General features: G+C 41.1%; 1 protein-coding gene across 3 annotated transcripts; it reads right to left on the minus strand.

Annotated features, from left to right (window-relative positions):
- Positions 1-240: 240 nt before the first annotated feature.
- Positions 241-19,070, minus strand: NEUROD2 (neuronal differentiation 2). Of its 3 annotated transcripts, none has more exons than XM_056547500.1 (2): positions 18,987-19,070; positions 241-2,001 (listed from the first exon to the last, which is right to left on the minus strand). In XM_056547500.1, the coding sequence occupies exon 2, from the start codon at positions 1,994-1,996 to the stop codon at positions 938-940; it is 1,059 nt and encodes a 352-aa protein (XP_056403475.1). In that variant the 5' UTR covers positions 1,997-2,001; positions 18,987-19,070; the 3' UTR covers positions 241-937. The 3 variants fall into 3 exon arrangements, with proteins under 3 accessions (XP_056403475.1, XP_056403474.1, XP_056403473.1); XM_056547499.1 differs by lacking the exon at positions 18,987-19,070 and adding an exon at positions 11,617-11,802; XM_056547498.1 differs by lacking the exon at positions 18,987-19,070 and adding an exon at positions 5,728-6,001.
- Between the last annotated feature and the right edge of the window lie 12 nt (positions 19,071-19,082).

Raw genomic sequence — 19,082 nt, forward strand, 5'->3', positions numbered from 1 at the left:
ATAGATATGAGATAGATATGAGATAGATAGATAGATAGATATGAGATAGATAGATAGATAGATAGATATGAGATAGATAGATAGATAGATAGATAGATAGATATGAGATAGATATGAGAAAGATAGATATAGATAGATACATAGATAGATATAGATAGATATGAGATAGATAGATATGAGATAGATACGAGATAGATAGATATGAGATAGATAGATAGATATGAGATAGATAGATATGAGATAGATAGATATAGATAGATAGATAGATATGAGATAGATAGATAGATAGATAGATATAGATAGATATAGATAGAGATGCCCACGTTGATCACTTTTCTTTATAAAATTCTGTCTCTTTTCTGTATATTGCACCTAGGTGGGGGGCATCACCCCCCATGATCTAGACACGTGGTCAGGTCCATTATATGTACAGATAGCAATATATAGGAATACTGTCAGCAGAGGGGACAAGTCTACAGTTATTATAATACAGAAACAAGTGCCTAAACCCAGTATACGTTACATGTGCAAACATGATGTGTCTTCAGGATATGTACATGTGAATGGACTGGAGGGGTGAGGGGGGCAGAGAGGCCTCACATAGTGCAGGATGATCCAGACAACCATGGAACATCAAACGCATGATGGTTGTAATGGAGTTGGCCAGACAGTAGGTGAACCCAACAGAACTCTGGATGGTGCAGTAATAGTTACAACCAACACAACTGTATGTAGTGCATGAGGGCCACCTTGAAAAAAACAAAACTGTAGGGTGGCAAAGGTTACCCAACCGCAAGCAGGGTCTCCAAACACAACAGAAGGTTCACCCTAATAACAAGTGTCTGCACCAAAGGATGGCCCTCAGGCTTTGTTCTTTTCCATTGGTCCCTTCAACATTCCCATATTTCTTGGCACAGATGGAGGAAAGTTGGGTGGCTCAGTTATGGAAAAACGCATTGAGTTCCTCATACATAGGGGCCCTATCATGGTGGACGTGCATATCATAAGGCAACAGGTTCTCAGAGTGGACACCACTTCGCATCCCAGAAGATCCGAAGAGCAGGCTGTGCCCAGAAGGCCTGGAGGACGGAAGGGCAGAATAGTGCATAGAGTAGTGGTAATTTTTGTCATGGTCAGGGGATGAGTCCTGTTTGAGGGAGAAGTTGCCATTAATGCACAGTGGTGGACTTAAAGGGGCATCGTACTCAGAGCTATTGTAGTCCGGAGACGTGTTACCATACAGGGACTCATAGGTGGCACAGTAGCCATGGCTCCTCAGAGCATGAGTATTGGCCATGGTGCTGGACTGGCATTGGGAGCCTGAGATCCTGGAGCACTGGTAGGAATAGGGGTGCATGGCAAAGGAAGAATTTGGGCCGTGGTACCTGCCAGCTTCTTGACCTTGCTCAGTCAGGAAATTTCTGGAGTTGAGCTGCAAGCAGCCGGCCACCAGGTTGGTCGTGGGCTGGGACAGGCCCTTGCACAGGGTTTGCACGTAGGCCACTAAGTCAGGCCTTTTCCCAGACCTAAGGATCTCGGAGAGGGCCCATATGTAGTTCTTAGCTAGCCTGAGAGTCTCGATCTTGGACAACTTCTGGGTCTTAGAGTAGCATGGCACCACCTTCCTGAGGTTGTCCAGGGCTGAATTGAGGTCATGCATGCGGTTTCTCTCCCTGGCATTGGCTTTTTGTCTTCTCACCTTGGACCTCTCCATCCTGGCCTTGGTCATTTTCCTTTTTTTGGGGCCACGTTTCTTGGGCCTGTCTCCCTCAGCTTCCTCTGTCCCCTCCTCCTCCTCTTCCTCATCATCATCTTCCCCACCAATATCCCCATCGTCCTTGCTCTCACTCAGAGAGCCCTCAGTGTGCACCTCCTGCAGGCTCTTCTCGCTCCTCTCGTCCTTGTCGCTCATGTCTTCATCACAGTCATCAGGCCAGGAGGCGAATTTCTGCACCTCGGGGATAAGACTGGTCTCGCTGAACAGCCTGGTCAACATGATGGCTGAGGACAGAAGACAAGACAAGTCAACACAGGGCTCCTCTGGGGAGTGCAAGGGGGGCGACAGTGATGTCATTAGTGACCACCTATACAACATAACATGTACCAGTGTTTCCCAACCAGGGTTTGCCTCCAGCTGTTGCAGAACATCAAACCCTAGCATGTCAGTGTTTCCCAACCAGGGTGACTCCAGCTGTTGCAGAACTACAACTCCCAGTATGTCAGTGTTTACCAAGCAGGGTTTGCCTCCAGCTGTTGCAGAACATCAAACCCAAGCATGTCAGTGTTTCCCAACCAGGGTGCCTCCAGCTGTTGCAGAACTACAACTCCCAGCATGTCAGTGTTTCCCAACCAGGGTGCCTCCAGCTGTTGCAGAACTACAACTCCCAGCATGTCAGTGTTTCCCAACCAGGGTTTGCTTACAGCTGTTGCAGAACTACAACTCCCAGCATGTCAGTGTTTACCAAACAGGGTGCCTCCAGCTGTTGCAGAACTACAACTCCCAGCATGTCAGTGTTTCCCAACCAGGGTTTGCTTCCAGCTGTTGCAGAACTACAACTCCCAGCATGTCAGTGTTTCCCAACCAGGGTGCCTCCAAGCTGTCCAAAACTACAACCCCCAGCATGCCCAGACAGCCTTCGGCTGTCTGGGCATGCTGGGGGTTGTAGTTTTGCAACAGCTGGAGGCACCTTGTTTGGGAAACACTGAGTCATGTACAATATAATTCCTCTGAGGATACCCCCCAAGACCCTCAATAAGTTATTGTAACATTGGGGCAGCACAGACGACAATACAGCAATGTATGAGCGACATGGACTACAACAACACGCTGAGCATTAGTGTAGGGCAGTGTTCACAACATGTGGCCCTCCAGCAGTTGCAAAACTACAACCTCCATCATGTCCTTACAGCCAAAAGCCATCAGGGTACAATGGGGATTGTAGTTCTGCAACAGCTGGAGGGCCACATGTTGAGGAACGGATGTGTAAATATGTAAATATAGAAAGCATTAATATCACATATCTATCTATCCATCTCATGTCTATCCATCTATCTATCTATCCTCATATCTATCTATCTATCCTCATATCTATCTATCTATCTATCTATCTATCCTCATATCTATCTATCTATCTATCTGTCCTCATATCTATCTATCTATCTATCTATATCATGTCTATCCATCTATCTATCCTCATATCTATCTATCTATCTATCCTCATATCTATCTATCTCATGTCTATCTATCTATCTATCTATCTATCTATCTATATCTATCTCATATCTATCTATCTATCACATCTATCTCATATCTATCTTCCTATCTATCTATCTATCTATCTATCTATCTCTCTCATATTTATCTATCACATCTATCTCATATCTATCTTCCTATCTATCTATCTTCCTATCTATCTATCTATCTCTCTATCACTCCTATCTATCTATCTACCTATCTAGCTCATATCTATCTATCTATCTATCTATCTATCTCATATCTATCTATCTCATATCTATCTATCTATCTATCTGTCTGTCTGTCTGTCTGTCTATCTATCTATCTATCTCTCATATCTATCTACCTATCCATCTCATATCTATTATCTACCTATCTATCTATCTCATATTTATCTATCTATCTATCCATCCTCATATCTATCTATCTATCTATTTATCTCATATCTATCTATTTCATATCTATCTATCCTCAAATCTATCTATCTATCTCTTAATCCACCTCAAATGAGCCGAATATATAGCAATATGTACTTAAATGTATTTTTAGATTTATTATTATCACTAAATAATTATTAATTCATTATTGTCATAATATATAACATTTAGACATATACAATAATTATCTATTATGTTAATAATTGTATCATAATATTATAAGGTAATCTCTCTCTCTCTCTCTCTCTCTATATTATTATTATTGTTTTTGTGGACCTGTGCATTCCAATACATAGAGGAAACAACCCATACAGGTAGAAATAGGAGCTATTTGCCCAATTATGCTTTGACCCTACACCCTGACAGGAACCTAAATGTAACAATCGACTCTCAACCCGGAATCCAAATTGCTCATCATTTAGTGTAATACAAGGAGAAGATCTAATGTCCCAGATAATTGTAATGTAATGTACAATCTATATTTCCCTATGTCTATGGCAGCCCCCCTACCCCATCCCACCAAATCCAGGCGATCCTTCCTGGGCATGATTAGAATTAATTGACTTTCAATTTAGCCATCACGGCTACAAATGAAAACCTGTCAGATAATGTTGATAGATCCAATTATTATTCCATTATAAGATCCCAATGTCCCTGCCCTCCCCATTCACATGGGGTACATTGACTCTCTTAGGGGGGGGGGGGGGGGGGGTCCTCAACCACAATATAGACGGGAACAGAAAGTTCACTAGTGCCCAATAACAATCGCCCGATCCTGCACCATGCGATCTTGCGTTCAAAAAAACGTATATATCATACATTATATCTAAAGAAATATAGACCGTATAAATACGCCTACGGACAATTTTTACCGATAGTTACAATAACAATAAATAATATTTGTATAATATCTTTAAAAAAAAAAAAAAAATAAACAAATCTAAAAAGGAAATATAGACCCGTATAAATACGCCTATGGACAGTTATACCGATAGTTTCAATAACAAAATTTTTTTTTATTTTTATAATATCTAAAAAATAATAATAATAATAATAAAGAAATCTAACAATGAAACATAGACCCGTATAAATACGCCTGCGGACAATTATAGCGATAGTTACAATTTCAATAAATAATATTCTATAATATCTAAAAAAAAAAAAAAAATCTAAAAAAAGGATTATAGACTGTATAAATACGCCTATTTAACAATAAATAATATTTTATAATATCTAAAAAAAAAAAAGAAAATATGAAAATGAAATATAGACCGTATAACTACGCCATAAGGATAATTTTACCGATAGTTAGTTACAATAAAACATTTTAATTTAGTTTAAAAAAACAAAAACGTTTTTAACTGTTCAGACAGGGTTGATCTATACGAATCGCGTGTGTAAAATAGAAATAGAAACAAAAACGATATTTGTAAATAAAATTGAAAAGAACAAGAAGGTAAAACAATGAGGATTGTATGTAAACAAAGTATTAAAAAAAAGAAAGAAATGGAAACATATAGGGCAGTGTTTCCCAAGCAGGGTGCCTCCAGCTGTTGCAAAACTACAACCCCCAGCATGCCCAGACAGCCTTCGGCTGTCTGGGCATGCTGGGGGTTGTAGTTTTGCAACAGCTGGAGGCACCCTGCTTGGGAAACACTGATAAAGGGAAATGGGGAAAAAATCCTGGAACGTGATAGGACAGACAGACAAGGGGGTGAAGGCATCTAATCGGGTGACACAATCGGGTGATTGCCAATGTCCCTCTCTGCGAGCAAAATCCACCAGAATTCCGATTATTTGAGAGACAGATCCCCCCTAGCCATAGCCCCCTGAGCCCCTACAGAGCCAGGAGATGCCATCATGGCTTTCAAGGGTTAATCCTAGATGGATCAGGATCAGTCAAAGGTAGTCTCCATCCGTCCCGATGTCTGCTCCTCCACAATAAGGTAGATAGCAACAACCACAAAAAAAAAATAAAAAATTAAAATAAATAGGGATGGGGATCGTCTCCTTCCTCTCTCCAAGTTGGAGAAGCCTCCTCTGAACCCAACTTACCTCCTGAGCTAAGGCTGAAGAAATTTATGACATGGTTCAGATCATCTTCTGGGAGTAGAACAGTCTCCTTGAGGTTCTCAAGCTCCTTCAGAGTGCAATCCAAAAGGAGGAGAGGGTGGCATGTCTACCGAGTCATGGTACCAGCTCTGATGCCAGGCCATATGGTTGGCACGTCATCCGCGGGAGCGATCACACGGGAGCCTCTGATTGACGTGCGGTTGGATTGAGGGAGATTTGGGTCCCTGGGGGGGGAGGACTTACCATCTGTCACTCTCCTAAAAAAAAAAAAAAGAAAGAAAAAGGAAAGAGAGAGAGAGAGAGAGAAAGAGAGAGAGAGAGGGAGAGGGAAAGAGAGAGAGAGAGAGAGGGAAAGATTCTTAAAATCTCCCCCTCAATGTGAGCTCTGCAAAATGGGGCAGAGGTATTCACACCAAGAAAGGGGGGGTGACTGCTGCCCACCTAACACAGGGGGTGTGAGCCCAAATTATTAGACAAGGAAGGAGCTGGGAAGTTATAAATAGCCAATATAAGAGGGGGGGGGGAGTCGTGTCTACATTAGGGTGGGACAGGGGTTCATAGGAGAGGCTTTTGCGTTTTAAGAGTTGGAGGGAAAACCATCTACATGTACAAGCATCTACAACATCTACTACATGCACAACATCTACAACATTTACTACATCTACAACATCTACAACATTTACTACACACACACACACACCATACGGGATCTGCACCGAATATTGATGTATGTGCCTGCCCTGGAAGGAAAGGACTTTTCATCTGCTCATAGATAGGTAGAAAGAGACGATAGAGAAAGATAGATAGATAGATAGATAGATATGAGATAGAAAGATATGAGATAGATAGATAGATATGAGATAGATATGAGATAGATAGATAGAAAGATAGATTGATAGATAAATAAATATGAGATCAATCTACCCTGGAAGGAAAGGACTTTTCATCTGCTCATAGATATGTAGAAAGAGAGATAGATAGATAGATATGAGATAGATAGATAGATATGAGATAGATATGAGATAGATATGAGATAGATAGATATGAGATAGATATGAGATAAATAGATAGATATGAGATAGATATGAGATAGATATGAGATAGATAGATAGATAGATAGATATGAGATAGATATGAGATAGAAAGATGACAGAACTATATTAGATACATGTGATACTTTTGATATATATGAAATAGATATGGAATGGATAGATAAATAGATAATAGACTATAATATATGCTTAAAATAGTTGATAACTGGATGATAAATATTAGATAGATAACTGATATATTAGATAGATAGATCATGGATAAATAATTTATAGACTATTTGAGATGTTTAAAAGATAAGATAGATATCAGATAGATAAATATATAAATATGTATAAATGTGTGTATTAGGTATAAGACATTGGATACACCATTTAGCATTATAGATAGATAGATAGATATTAGAAGGACAGACAGATACATTGATGTGTAAATCTTAACATACAGTCATCTGAACCTTATAAAGTGACCCCCCCCCCCCCCACACACACACATGATCTCCATTTTTTATGTCCTGGTGTGTGATTCTATGTTCTGGAAGCATTTGTAATGATAACCATCTGAGAAAGCTGCAGAATGTTGATCTGGGTCCCAGGAGGTGACCCTATTGGTACAGTGGGTATCAGATTGTGTTCAGTGAAAGAGTTAATGAATCAGGTGCTGTTTCTCCCAGCTGGCAGGGTGGGTTCGGTCCGCAGACTCCCAATGTGTGATCTCCACAAAGAGTGGGAATCTCTGCTGTTCCCCATCACAGAGATGTGTGATAGGTATGAAGAAAAGAGATTTGGAGACTTGCCAAAAATCTGCTACAATAAAATCCCCCCCCCCCCCCACCCCTCACCCACATCACACACCTCCCCCTCCCTCACACATTCACATATATCACTCACACACATACTCATACACAATAAATCCACTGTGAACCCACAGAGCTTACAGTCTACTCATACTTTGCCAGTGATTTTCAACCAGGGTGCCTCCAGCTGTTGCAAAACTACAACTCCCAGCATGCCTGGACAGCCGAAGGCTGTCCAGACATGCTGGGAGTTGTAGTTTTGCAACAGCTGGAGGCACCCTGGTGAGAAACACTGTTCTATGTAGTGTTCTAGGCATGCTGGGAGTTGTAGTTTTGCAGCAGCTGGTGAGAAACACTGTTCTATGTAGTGTTCTGGGCATGCTGGGAGTTGTAGTTTTGCAACAGCTGGAGGCACCCTGGTGAGAAACACTGTTCTGTTGTAGTGTTCTAGGCATGCTGGGAGTTATTGTTTTGCAACAGCTGGAGGCACCCTGGTGAGAAACACTGTTCTATGTAGTGTTCTAGGCATGCTGGGAGTTGTAGTTTTGCAACAGCTGGAGGCACCCTGGTGAGAAACAATGTTCTATGTAGTGTTCTGGGCATACTGGGAGTTGTAGTTTTGCAACAGCTGGAGGCACCCTGGTGAGAAACACTGTTCTATGTAGTGTTCTAGGCATGCTGGGAGTTATTGTTTTGCAACAGCTGGAGGCACCCTGGTGAGAAACACTGTTCTATGTAGTGTTCTAGGCATGCTGGGAGTTGTAGTTTTGCAACAGCTGGAGGCACCCTGGTGAGAAACACTGTTCTATGTAGTGTTCTAAGCATGCGGGGAGTTGTAGTTTTGCAACAGCTGGAGGCACCCTGGTAAGAAACACTGTTCTATGTAGTGTTCTACACTACTGGTATATTCATCAAATGTATTCTGGAGATTACAATGACCAAGTAGACGTCATGTGCAGAAGGGGTTAAAATGCCATTGTAATATATAACAAATCCGAATTAACATAGTGATACATTTATGGCCTTTGTTCTAGACTCTTCGGGGTAGGACTATAGTATGTCCCTGCATTGCAGTAAGGTCTTGAATAGCAATGGATATGACCTTCATTTATATAAATTAAAGCGAATACCCTCCCTATTTAAGTCATTCTTAAATTCTGTGTTGAATAAGTTTTCCCCAATATATATGTTCATAGCACGGGCTTCCTTTTTCTGATACAAAGCTCCAAATGCCCTGTGTGAAAATAGGGTTCGAAAAAAAAATTTGGGTAGCTTACTGCATACACTGTTTTTACTAAGGTTAATGCAAGGAGCGTATGCAGTGAGCTCCCTCTAGTGGTGGCTGCAGGCTGTTGGAATTTTGCTTAGTTATTTAGTACAAAGTGTTGGACCTAAAAGGACATGGCAATTTTAAAGGGGGTACTCTGGTGGAATTTATTTTAATTTTTTTTTAAATCAACTGGTGCCAGAGAGTTAAAGAGTAGTTCCCACCATCTTACATTTTTTTTCTGCCCCTACCTATTGCTCATCTATTCCTAACCCCCTCCCTGCCTTTTTAAACTTGTTTTATCACATGTCTTTTCTTCTGCTGCCAGCTGTAGCTCTGCCGGAAGCCGACTTCCCCAGCATGCGCAACGTCGCTGAAGCCTGCTGGGTGCCGACTTCCGCCCTCACCTCCTCTATGCTGAGCTCCTGTCGGGAGCACGCATAGATGAGTGGCCAATAGCACGGCAGGCTGCTCCGGGGTCTCCTTCTCCCTGTTTAGCAGATCATGTACTACCCAGGGAGGAGGAGTATAGGAGCATCGCCAACCTGCTGTGCAAGATATCCCTGCCGGGGTGGGGATGGGCTGCGCGTGAGGCCAGTGAGCCAATGCACCCAGCCCCGGCGCTCGCAGCGCTCGCTCCCGCCTGTCTGATTGACAGGCAGGGAGCAAGTGCAGGTTGATTGAATTAGGACCGATTGCCCGGCCGGCATCGGTCCTAATTCAGTCGTGACATCACATCAGGCGGCAGCCCTAGTTGCCGGTTTTCAACTGTAAAATAAAATATTTTAAACAAAAAATAAATAAGGGATATATATTAGAGATATGTTGTAGTACATAAGTACTACAACATATATAGAAAAAAAGGTTGCTGACAGTGCCCATTTAAACAGATTTGTAAATTACTTCTATTAAAAAATCTTTATCCTTCCAGTACTTTTTAGCAGCTGTATGCTACAGAGGAAATTCTTTTCTTTTTGAATTTCTTTTTTTGTCATGTCCACAGTGCTCTTTGCTGACACTGTGGACAGTGCTGCTCTGGACAGTTCCTGACATGGACAGAGGTGTCAGCAGAGAGCACTGTGGACAAGTAAAAAAAAAAGAAATTCAAATAGCAAAGAATTTCCTCTGGAGTATACAGGTGCTAATAAGTACTGGAAGGATAAAGATTTTATTTTATAGAAGTAATTTACAAATCTTTTTAACTTTCTGGCTCCAGTTCATTTAAAAAAAAAGTTTTCCACCGGAGTACCCCTTTAAGTGTTATTTCTAATATTAGGTTCAGATATGTATAGTGCAGGCAACATTGTTGGGCAGTTATCATTATACGCAATTGTATTACCAGCTTGGTTACCTATAGTGTTTTGTATGTGGCCTACAAGGTTATAAGCCCAAGGTGATTGCAATTTCTGTACCTCAAAGGGCACAGCTTGGAGATTCTATGTACAGATCCAAAATCTTTCCCAGGGCCCCTTAAAGGAGTACTCCACTGGAAAACTTTTTTTTAAAATCAACTGGTGCCAGAAAGTTAAACAGATTTGTAAATTACTTCTATTAAAAAATCTTAATCCTTCCAGTACTTATCAGTCGCTGTATGCTCCACAGGAAGTTCTTTTCTTTTTGAATTTCCTTTCTGTCTGACCACAGTGCTCTCTGCTGACACCTCTGTCCATGCCAGGAACTGTCCAGAGCATGATAGAGTTGCTATGGGGATTTTCTCCTATTCTGGACAGTTCCTAAAATGAACAGAGGTGTCAGAAGAGAGCACTGTGGTCAGACAGAAAGGAAATTCAAAAAGCTAAGAACTTCCTGTGGAGCAAATAGCAGCTAAAAAGTACTGGAAGGATTAAGATTGTTTAATAGAAGTAATTTACAAATATGTTTAACTTTCTGGCACCAGTTGATTTAAAAAAAAAACATGTTTTCCAGTGGAGTACCCCTTTAAGTACAATGGTTCTGAGGCAACCTCTGCAAACCCAACAGTTGCTCCAGTAGACCTAGGTCATATTTGTCTTATCTCTGCTATAACTGGCTTCTCACATTTTACATACTGTAAGTAAAGTAACCCTACAACTTGGGTTAAGGCATTCTATGGTAAAAGTCATTCTACTTTCTAAGTGTCCCGATTCCCCAGAGAAATTTGGAATGAGACAGTCAAGTTCTCATTCAAGGCTTCTCGGGGGAATTGGAACGCTTAGAAAGCAGAACGACTTTCCTAAACCTAAATAACTCAACGTCTGATTCATTAAATTCGGGTTTGGCTAATCCCACTGTAGAGTTGCTTAAAGGGGTACTCCGCCCCTAGACATCTCATCCCTTATCCAAAGGAAAGGACATAAGATGTCTGATCGCGGGCATCCGGCGTTCGTTTAGAGCGTCCGGTACAGCGCGGGAGGCTCGTGACATAACAGCCACGCCCTGCTCATGACATCACGGCCACGCCCCCTCAATGCAAGTCTATGGGAGTGGGCGTGGCAGCCATCACGCCCCCTCCCATAGGCTTGCATTGAGGGGGCTTGGCCGTGAAGTTACAAGCCTCCAGCGCTGCACCTGACGCTCTAAATGAATGCTGGGTGCAGCAGGGAGATCACAGGGTCCCCAGCAATCAGACATCTTATCCCCTATCCTTTGGATAAAGGATAAGATGCCTAGGGGCGGAGTACCCCTTTTAACTTTACCTACAGTGCAAAAAAAGCCAATATAAATAAATAAAAAAAATCAAATGGCGCCATCTTTTCCTAATCCCCGACTTATTATTCACCTTCTCTTTCACCTATCTGTGGGATAAAAGATCAGTGTCCTCCTCCAGCCAGTTCTCCCTTTCCTTGTTTAATTCCTTTTATGTCCCTTTCGAGAGGCGGAGGTTCACTATAAGCATGAAGAAAAATAATGGGACCAACTTGGCCTAGGCGGGTGAGCAGCCGCAAAAATAATACCAATCCGGGACCTGCAGTGTGTGAGAACACAAAATCTTAATCGTGTTGTTACGGAAGTGATTCTCTGTTATTTGCATGTTAAATATTTACATTAATAGTTTATATTGAGTGGACAATTTGTGATAATACATTTTTAAATACCAGTTGACTGATATCCGTTCTTCTTAGGCTGCATTCACATCTAGTTTTTACATTACGGATGCTGGATCCGGCTGGGGGAGGGGCAGACCGGGCTCTCTCGTACCCAGCCAGACTAGCGCTGAACTCCATTTACTTTAATTAGCTGACCGGAGTCAAACGGTGACTCTGGTCGGCTCATTTTTGACCCGTATCCAGTTTTGTGACCGGACCTAAAACCGTAGTTTACTACGGTTTTAGGTCCGGTCGGGAAACCGCATACGGGTAAAAATGACCCACGAAGAAAACTACACAATACTCTTAGTAAATAAACCTCATTGTCTAGAGAAGGGGTGATTGTGGAACCCATGACGGTCCCTAGAATCAGGACGTCACATTGATGATCACAAGTAAAGTAAATTGATTTCAGCGTCTCTTTAAGGCTGCATTCACAATTCGTTTTTACATTACGGGTGCCGGACCCGGCTGGGGGAGGGGCAAACCGGGCTCTCCCTTACCCCATCCGGATCCGGCACCCGTAATGTAAAAACGAAGTGTGAATGCAGCCTTAAAGAGACGCTGAAATCAATTTACTTTACTTGTGATCATCAATGTGATGTCCTGATTCTAGGGACCATCATGGGTTCCACAATCACCCCTTCTCTAGACAATGGGGTTTATTTACTAAGAGTTTTGTGTACTTTTCTTTTCTTTGTGGGTTTTGATTTCCGACAGGTATTTTCCTAAGGTATTTACTAAGGTTTCCCTACACTTTGCACTTTTCCCTAAGTTTTTTTTTTTTTTTTACACATGATCTGTCGGTTTTCCTCAGCTGAAATCTTCTACATTTTCTTTGGAAATCTTAGTAAATATGTTGGGATTTTTAAAAACGGCCAGGGACACGCCCCTTTTGTCGTGACCACACCCCCTTTCTCCCGTGACCACACCCCCTTTTGTTTTTTTTTCCATGTAAAATGGAGGTTTTTTTTTTTTTTTTGGGGTCCCAAATTGTCTCGCATGATACGTGGAACACAATTTGGGCGCAAAACCCGAGAAAAAAGAGTCGGGATCACGTTAGTATATAAACCGCCAATATCTTTACCGCAAAACATTGTTACTGTAATTGACAATGAGCTTCCACTATCTATGAGAATCCTGGGATGTAGGAAGCTTTCCACTTATTTGGCTACATTGTCTTATTATTCAATGATCTTCTATTAAATCAGCCCAGGAATTCAAATGAAGTGTCAGGCATTACAGTTACTGCAAGTGAATGGGAGTCCCAGCACAACCGCTACACCATGTACAGAGTTGGGTCTTCTGGCCCCATTCAGTGTGTACATCTGGGTGCCAAAGCTCTGCAGGACAGCTGATTAGAGGGGGTGCTGTGTGTTGACCCCCAGCTATTGGGGCTTATTCCAAGTAACTAAAGGAGAGGATAAGCTATTAATCACTTTTGCCCAGAAACCTCTTAAAGGGGTACTCCCGTGGAAAATGTTTTTTTTTTTTTTAATCAACTGGTGCCTGAAAATTTTACAGATTTGTAAATTGCTTCTATTAATAAAATCTTAATCCTTCCAGTACTTTTTAGGGGCTATATACGTAAGAAGAAATACTTTTCTTTTTTGGATTTCTCTGATGTCACGATCACAGTGCTCTCTGCTGACCTCTGCTGTCCATTTTAGGAACTGTCCAGAGCAGGAGAAAATCCCCATAGCAAATCACAGCATAATGCAGAGACATGTCACGCAACTACTCAAGGGCCCATTGGGGATCTTCCTGTTCCCCTGTGGGATAGTCTTAGTCTGCTTTGTGTACTTTCAGAGTAGAAGCTCAGCTTTCCCCATTGTTTCACTAGTCCTTTATATTATTACCCTTGCCAAGGTAGAGTGGCTTGTTGACCTCAGCACTGGCACCCAGGACTTGTGTCCCTATGGTGCCCCTTGTGTGTTATATGATTTTGTGGGGTTTGATTCTGTGTTTTATGCTTTGCAATGTGTTTTATGATCTTTCCAAGTGTACAGTGTTATATGATGTTACTGTGCGTATGTGTGTAGGTATGGGTTTATGTGTATGTGTGTATGTATGTATGTATGTGTGTATGTGTATGTGTGTATGTATGGGTTTATGTGTGTATGTATGTATGTGTGTGTGTATGTGATTATGTATGTGTGTATGTATGTGTTTATGTATGTGTGTAGGTATGGGTTTATGTATGTGTGTAGGTATGGGTTAATGTGTGTATGTATGTGTGTGTATGTATGTATGTGTGTGTATGTGTATGTGTGTATGTATGGGTTTATGTGTGTGTATGTATGTGTGTATGTATGGGTTTATGTGTATGTATGTATGTGTGTGTATGTGTGTATGTATGGGTTTATGTGTGTGTGTAAGTATGTGTATGTATGTATGGGTTTATGTGTATGTGTGTATGTATGTGTATGTGTGTATGTATGGGTTTATGTGTGTGTGTATGTGTGTGTATGTATGGGTTTATGTGTATGTGTGTATGTATGTATGTATGTGTGTGTATGTGTATGTATGGGTTTATGTGTGTGTGTATGTATGGGTTTATGTGTATGTGTGTATGTATGTATGTATGTATGTATGTATGTGTGTGTATGTGTATGTATGGGTTTATGTGTGTGTGTATGTGTGTATGTATGGGTTTATGTGTATGTATGTATGTATGTGTGTATGTGTGTATGTATGGGTTTATGTGTGTGTGTGTGTATGTATGTGTGTGTATGTGATTATGTATGTGTGTGTGTTTGTTTATATGTGTATGTTCCAGCATCTCCTCCAAACGGCTAAAGATATTTTGATAAAACTTGGTACACACCTTACTTATATGTCAATAGAAACATAGGATAAATAAATTAACCCTAACCCACCCCCATTTGCGAGGGTCGGGGGTTTTGATTAAATTCCAATGCAAGTCTGTGTGAAATGCATGTCCAGCATAACTTCCAAATGGCTGGAGATATTTTGATGAAACTTAGTACACATGTAACTTTTATATGAAATAAAAACATATGATAGTTAAATTAACCCTAACCTACGCCAATTTGTGAAGGAAGGAGTGCTTGTCTTAAGTCCCATGCAAGTATATAGGACTTCTAGTGCCCGACTCCAAGCTCTGCTTTGCATCTCCTGGTGAGTGCGTCAGTCTGGCCACACGCCTCTCAGATGCTACACCCCATCTCGCAAAGCCACACCCACCATTTAAGCCACACACCCTTTATTAAAAGCCTTTTTATGCATTGGTCTCGCTTGCAAGTCACGCCCACTTCCACAAAACCACTCCTCCTTCTATTTGTGGCTAACAATCTCTTCATCACAACTCAGCCCCACCTGAGGTCAGGATATAAGGTTGGGATATGAGGACAGGATATGAGTTCGGGATATAAGGTTGGGATATGAGGTCGGGATATTAGATCAGGATATAAGGTTGGGATATGAGGACTGGATATGAGGTCAGGATATTAGGTCAGGATATAAGGTTGGGATATGAGGACTGGATATGAGTTCGAGATATAAGGTTGGGATATGAGGTCGGGATATTAGATCAGGATATAAGGTTGGGATATGAGGACTGGATATGAGGTCAGGATATTAGGTCAGGATATAAGGTTGGGATATGAGGACTGGATATGAGTTCGGGATATGAGGTTGGGATATGAGGTCGGGATATAAGTTTGGAATATGAGGACAGGATATTAGATCAGGATATAAGGTTGGGATATGAGGACTGGATTTGAGGTCAGGATATAAGGTTGGGATATGAGGACTGGATATGAGGTCAGGATATTAGGTCAGAATATAAGGTTGGGATATGAGGACTGGATATGAGTTCGGGATATAAGGATGGGATATGAGGACAGGATATTAGATCAGGATATAAGGTTGGGATATGAGGACAGGATATTAGATCAGGATATAAGGTTGGGATATGAGGACTGGATATGAGGTCAGGATATTAGGTCAGGATATAAGGTTGGGATATGAGGACTGGATATGAGTTCGGGATATGAGGTTGGGATATGAGGTCGGGATATAAGGTTGGTATATGAGGACAGGATATTAGATCAGGATATAAGGTTGGGATATGAGGACTGGATTTGAGGTCAGGATATAAGGTTGGGATATGAGGACTGGATATGAGGTCAGGATATTAGGTCAGGATATAAGGTTGGGATATGAGGACTGGATATGAGTTCGGGATATGAGGTCGGGATATGAGATTGGGATATGAGGACGGGCTATGAGGATGGGATATGAGGTTGGGATATGAGGACAGAATATGAGGACAGGATATGAGGACGGGATATGAGAACAGGATATAAGGTCAGGATATGAGGTTGGGATATGAGGACTGGATATGAGTTCGGGATATGAGGTCGGGATATGAGATTGGGATATGAGGACGGGCTATGAGGACGGGATATGAGGTTGGGATATGAGGACAGAATATGAGGACAGGATATGAGGACGGGATATGAGAACAGGATATAAGGTCAGGATATGAGGTTGGGATATGAGGACTGGATATGAGTTCGGGATATGAGGTTGGGATATGAGTTCGGGATATAAGGTTGGGATATGAGGACAGGATATAAGATCAGGATATAAGGTTGGGATATGATTACAGGATATTAGATCAGGATATAAGGTCGGGATATGAGGACTGGATATGAGGTCAGGATATTAGGTCAGGATATAAGGTTGGGATATGAGGACTGGATATGAGTTCGGGATATGAGGTCGGGATATGAGATTGGGATATGAGGACGGGCTATGAGTTTGGCATATGAGGTCGGGATATGAGGTTGGGATATGAGGACAGGATATGAGGATGGGATATGAGGTTGGGATATGAGGACTGGATATGAGGACGGGATATGAGGTTGGGATATGAGGACAGAATATGAGGGTGGGATATGATGCTTTTCCTCCCCCACAAGGATTAGGTAGGAAAACCCAGGCAACGCTGCTAATATATATATATATATATATATATATATATGCATATTTATATGATTAATATTCTGGATACATCTCTTGCTGTTCCCTCTGTTCCCTGTCTATCTTTACATACAACTCCCATGCAGATGACCTTATCGTCTGCCACAGCTGATTATATTGAGCCAATAATTCCTCCATCAAAGGCTCTGAATTATATGATAGGGCTCTGCTGTGTCCTTGCCAGTCCCCGGGCATGCCACCTTGGATGCCACCTCATGTCCGACTTGGGCAGTAATAGGGAGAACGCTGCTACATGGGCTTTAATTCCTTTGCCTTTGTCAGACGCATTTTCTTGCCAACGAAATCCCTGGATACCTCAGTCAGAGCTCTGCCCACCTCTTACCCTTCTGGCACACCGCTCTCTTTTTAACTACATCTCAATTTAAATTTAGACTGGCATTAAAATGGAGGGTTATGGGGGTGTGAGGATTATTGATTTAAAAACATTATATATATATATATATTTATAGTATTAACATATATAGCAGCACGGCATGCTCTCACATCAATCCCTGCCCCCCACCGTTGCTCAAAATCCTACAGACACAGTGGAGCACATTTAACAATAGTGTCCGCACATATTCTGCCTCAAAAACCCATGGTTCCATTTTCCCAACACGGATCTGGAAAATATATGGGGCCAGGATTTTTAGTATGGATAAGCCGTTGACTTTTCATCTACATGGAGCATTGTTTCCTGAACAGGGTTGCAAAACTACAACTCCCAGCATGCCCGGACAGCCAAAGGCCTAAGAGGACTATCGGTATTTATTTAGTAGGCCAATAACCAATCAATCCTTCCATATCACAATATATGGGCCAATAAAATCCTTTCTATTCGTGGACTCAATGGGGGAGATTTATCAAAACCTGTGCAAGGGAAATTTGCCCAGTTGCCCATAGCAACCAATCAGATCGCTTCTTTCAGTTTGTAGAGGCCTTGTTAAAATTGAAAGAAGCGATCTGATTGGTTGCTATGGACAACTGGGCAACTTTTCCTCTGCACAGGTTTTGATAAATCTCCCCCAAAAGACTTATATGACAGGGGTTAAAAAAAAAAAGAAAGAACAATATATAAACCTACAAACGCCTTAGGTGCACCACAGTATAACCAACCCACACCAATAATGATACTACAAATAAGGTATTAAAATATTTTATATTTTTATTAGAATTAAAGGGGTTATCCAGGAAAAAACTTTATGTATATATATATATATATATATATATATATATATATATCAACTGGCTCCAGAAAGTTAAACAGATTTGTAAATGACTTCTATTAAAAAATCTTAATCCTTTCAGTACTTATGAGCTTCTGAAGTTAAGGTTGTTCTTTTCTGTCTAAGTCCTCTCTGATGACACCTGTCTCGGGAAACGCCCAGTTTAGAAGCAAATCCCCATAGCAAACCTCTTCTACTCTGTGCAGTTCCCGAGACACGTGTCATCAGAGAGGACTTAGACAGAAAAGAACAACCTTAATTTCAGAAGCTCATAAGTACTGAAAGGATTAAGATTTTTTAATAGAAGTCATTTACAAATCTGTTTAACTTTCTGGAGCCAGTTGATATATATATAAAAAAAAGTTTTTTCCTGGATAACCCTTTCAATAATGAATGATAAAACATACATAGAGACGGAATAAAAAATACTAAATACATGTTATTTAAAATGTAGTACTTGAATGTAATGAAAAGTGAATGCTGGGGTAAGATAAAATAAAACCAGGGGCATATATAGTTATACGTGTAACTATATAGCGCCGCTACCTATAAAAATTGCCAAGTGCCAAAAAAATAATACAAATACAAAAAAAATACAAAGTGAAAAGTGCAGACAAATAGTGAATAAATGACATAAAAAGTGCACAGGGAACATATGAATATATGGAAAACCACAATAGAAAGTGCGCAGTGCAAAACCAATAACAAAAATATAAAATAAATATGTAGCAGCAGTGTTACCCCGGAGCGACCTGAACTCACCCCAGCCCCACAAACAGACCATATTCATAATATAATTCTAATAAAAATATCAAATATTTTTATACCTTATTTTTAGTATCATTATTGGTGTGGGTTGGTTATACTGTGTTACGCCTAAGACGTTTGAAGGTTTATATATTGTTCTCCCATCTGACAAATAG

The sequence above is a fragment of the Hyla sarda genome, chromosome 12 (genome assembly GCF_029499605.1).
Source record: "Hyla sarda isolate aHylSar1 chromosome 12, aHylSar1.hap1, whole genome shotgun sequence".
Lineage (NCBI taxonomy): Eukaryota > Metazoa > Chordata > Amphibia > Anura > Hylidae > Hyla > Hyla sarda.

Coding starts and splice junctions, on each gene's coding strand:
- NEUROD2 (XM_056547500.1), bottom strand. CDS start 1,996: ATGTTGACCAGGCTGTTCAGCGAGACCAGTCTTATCCCCGAGGTGCAG.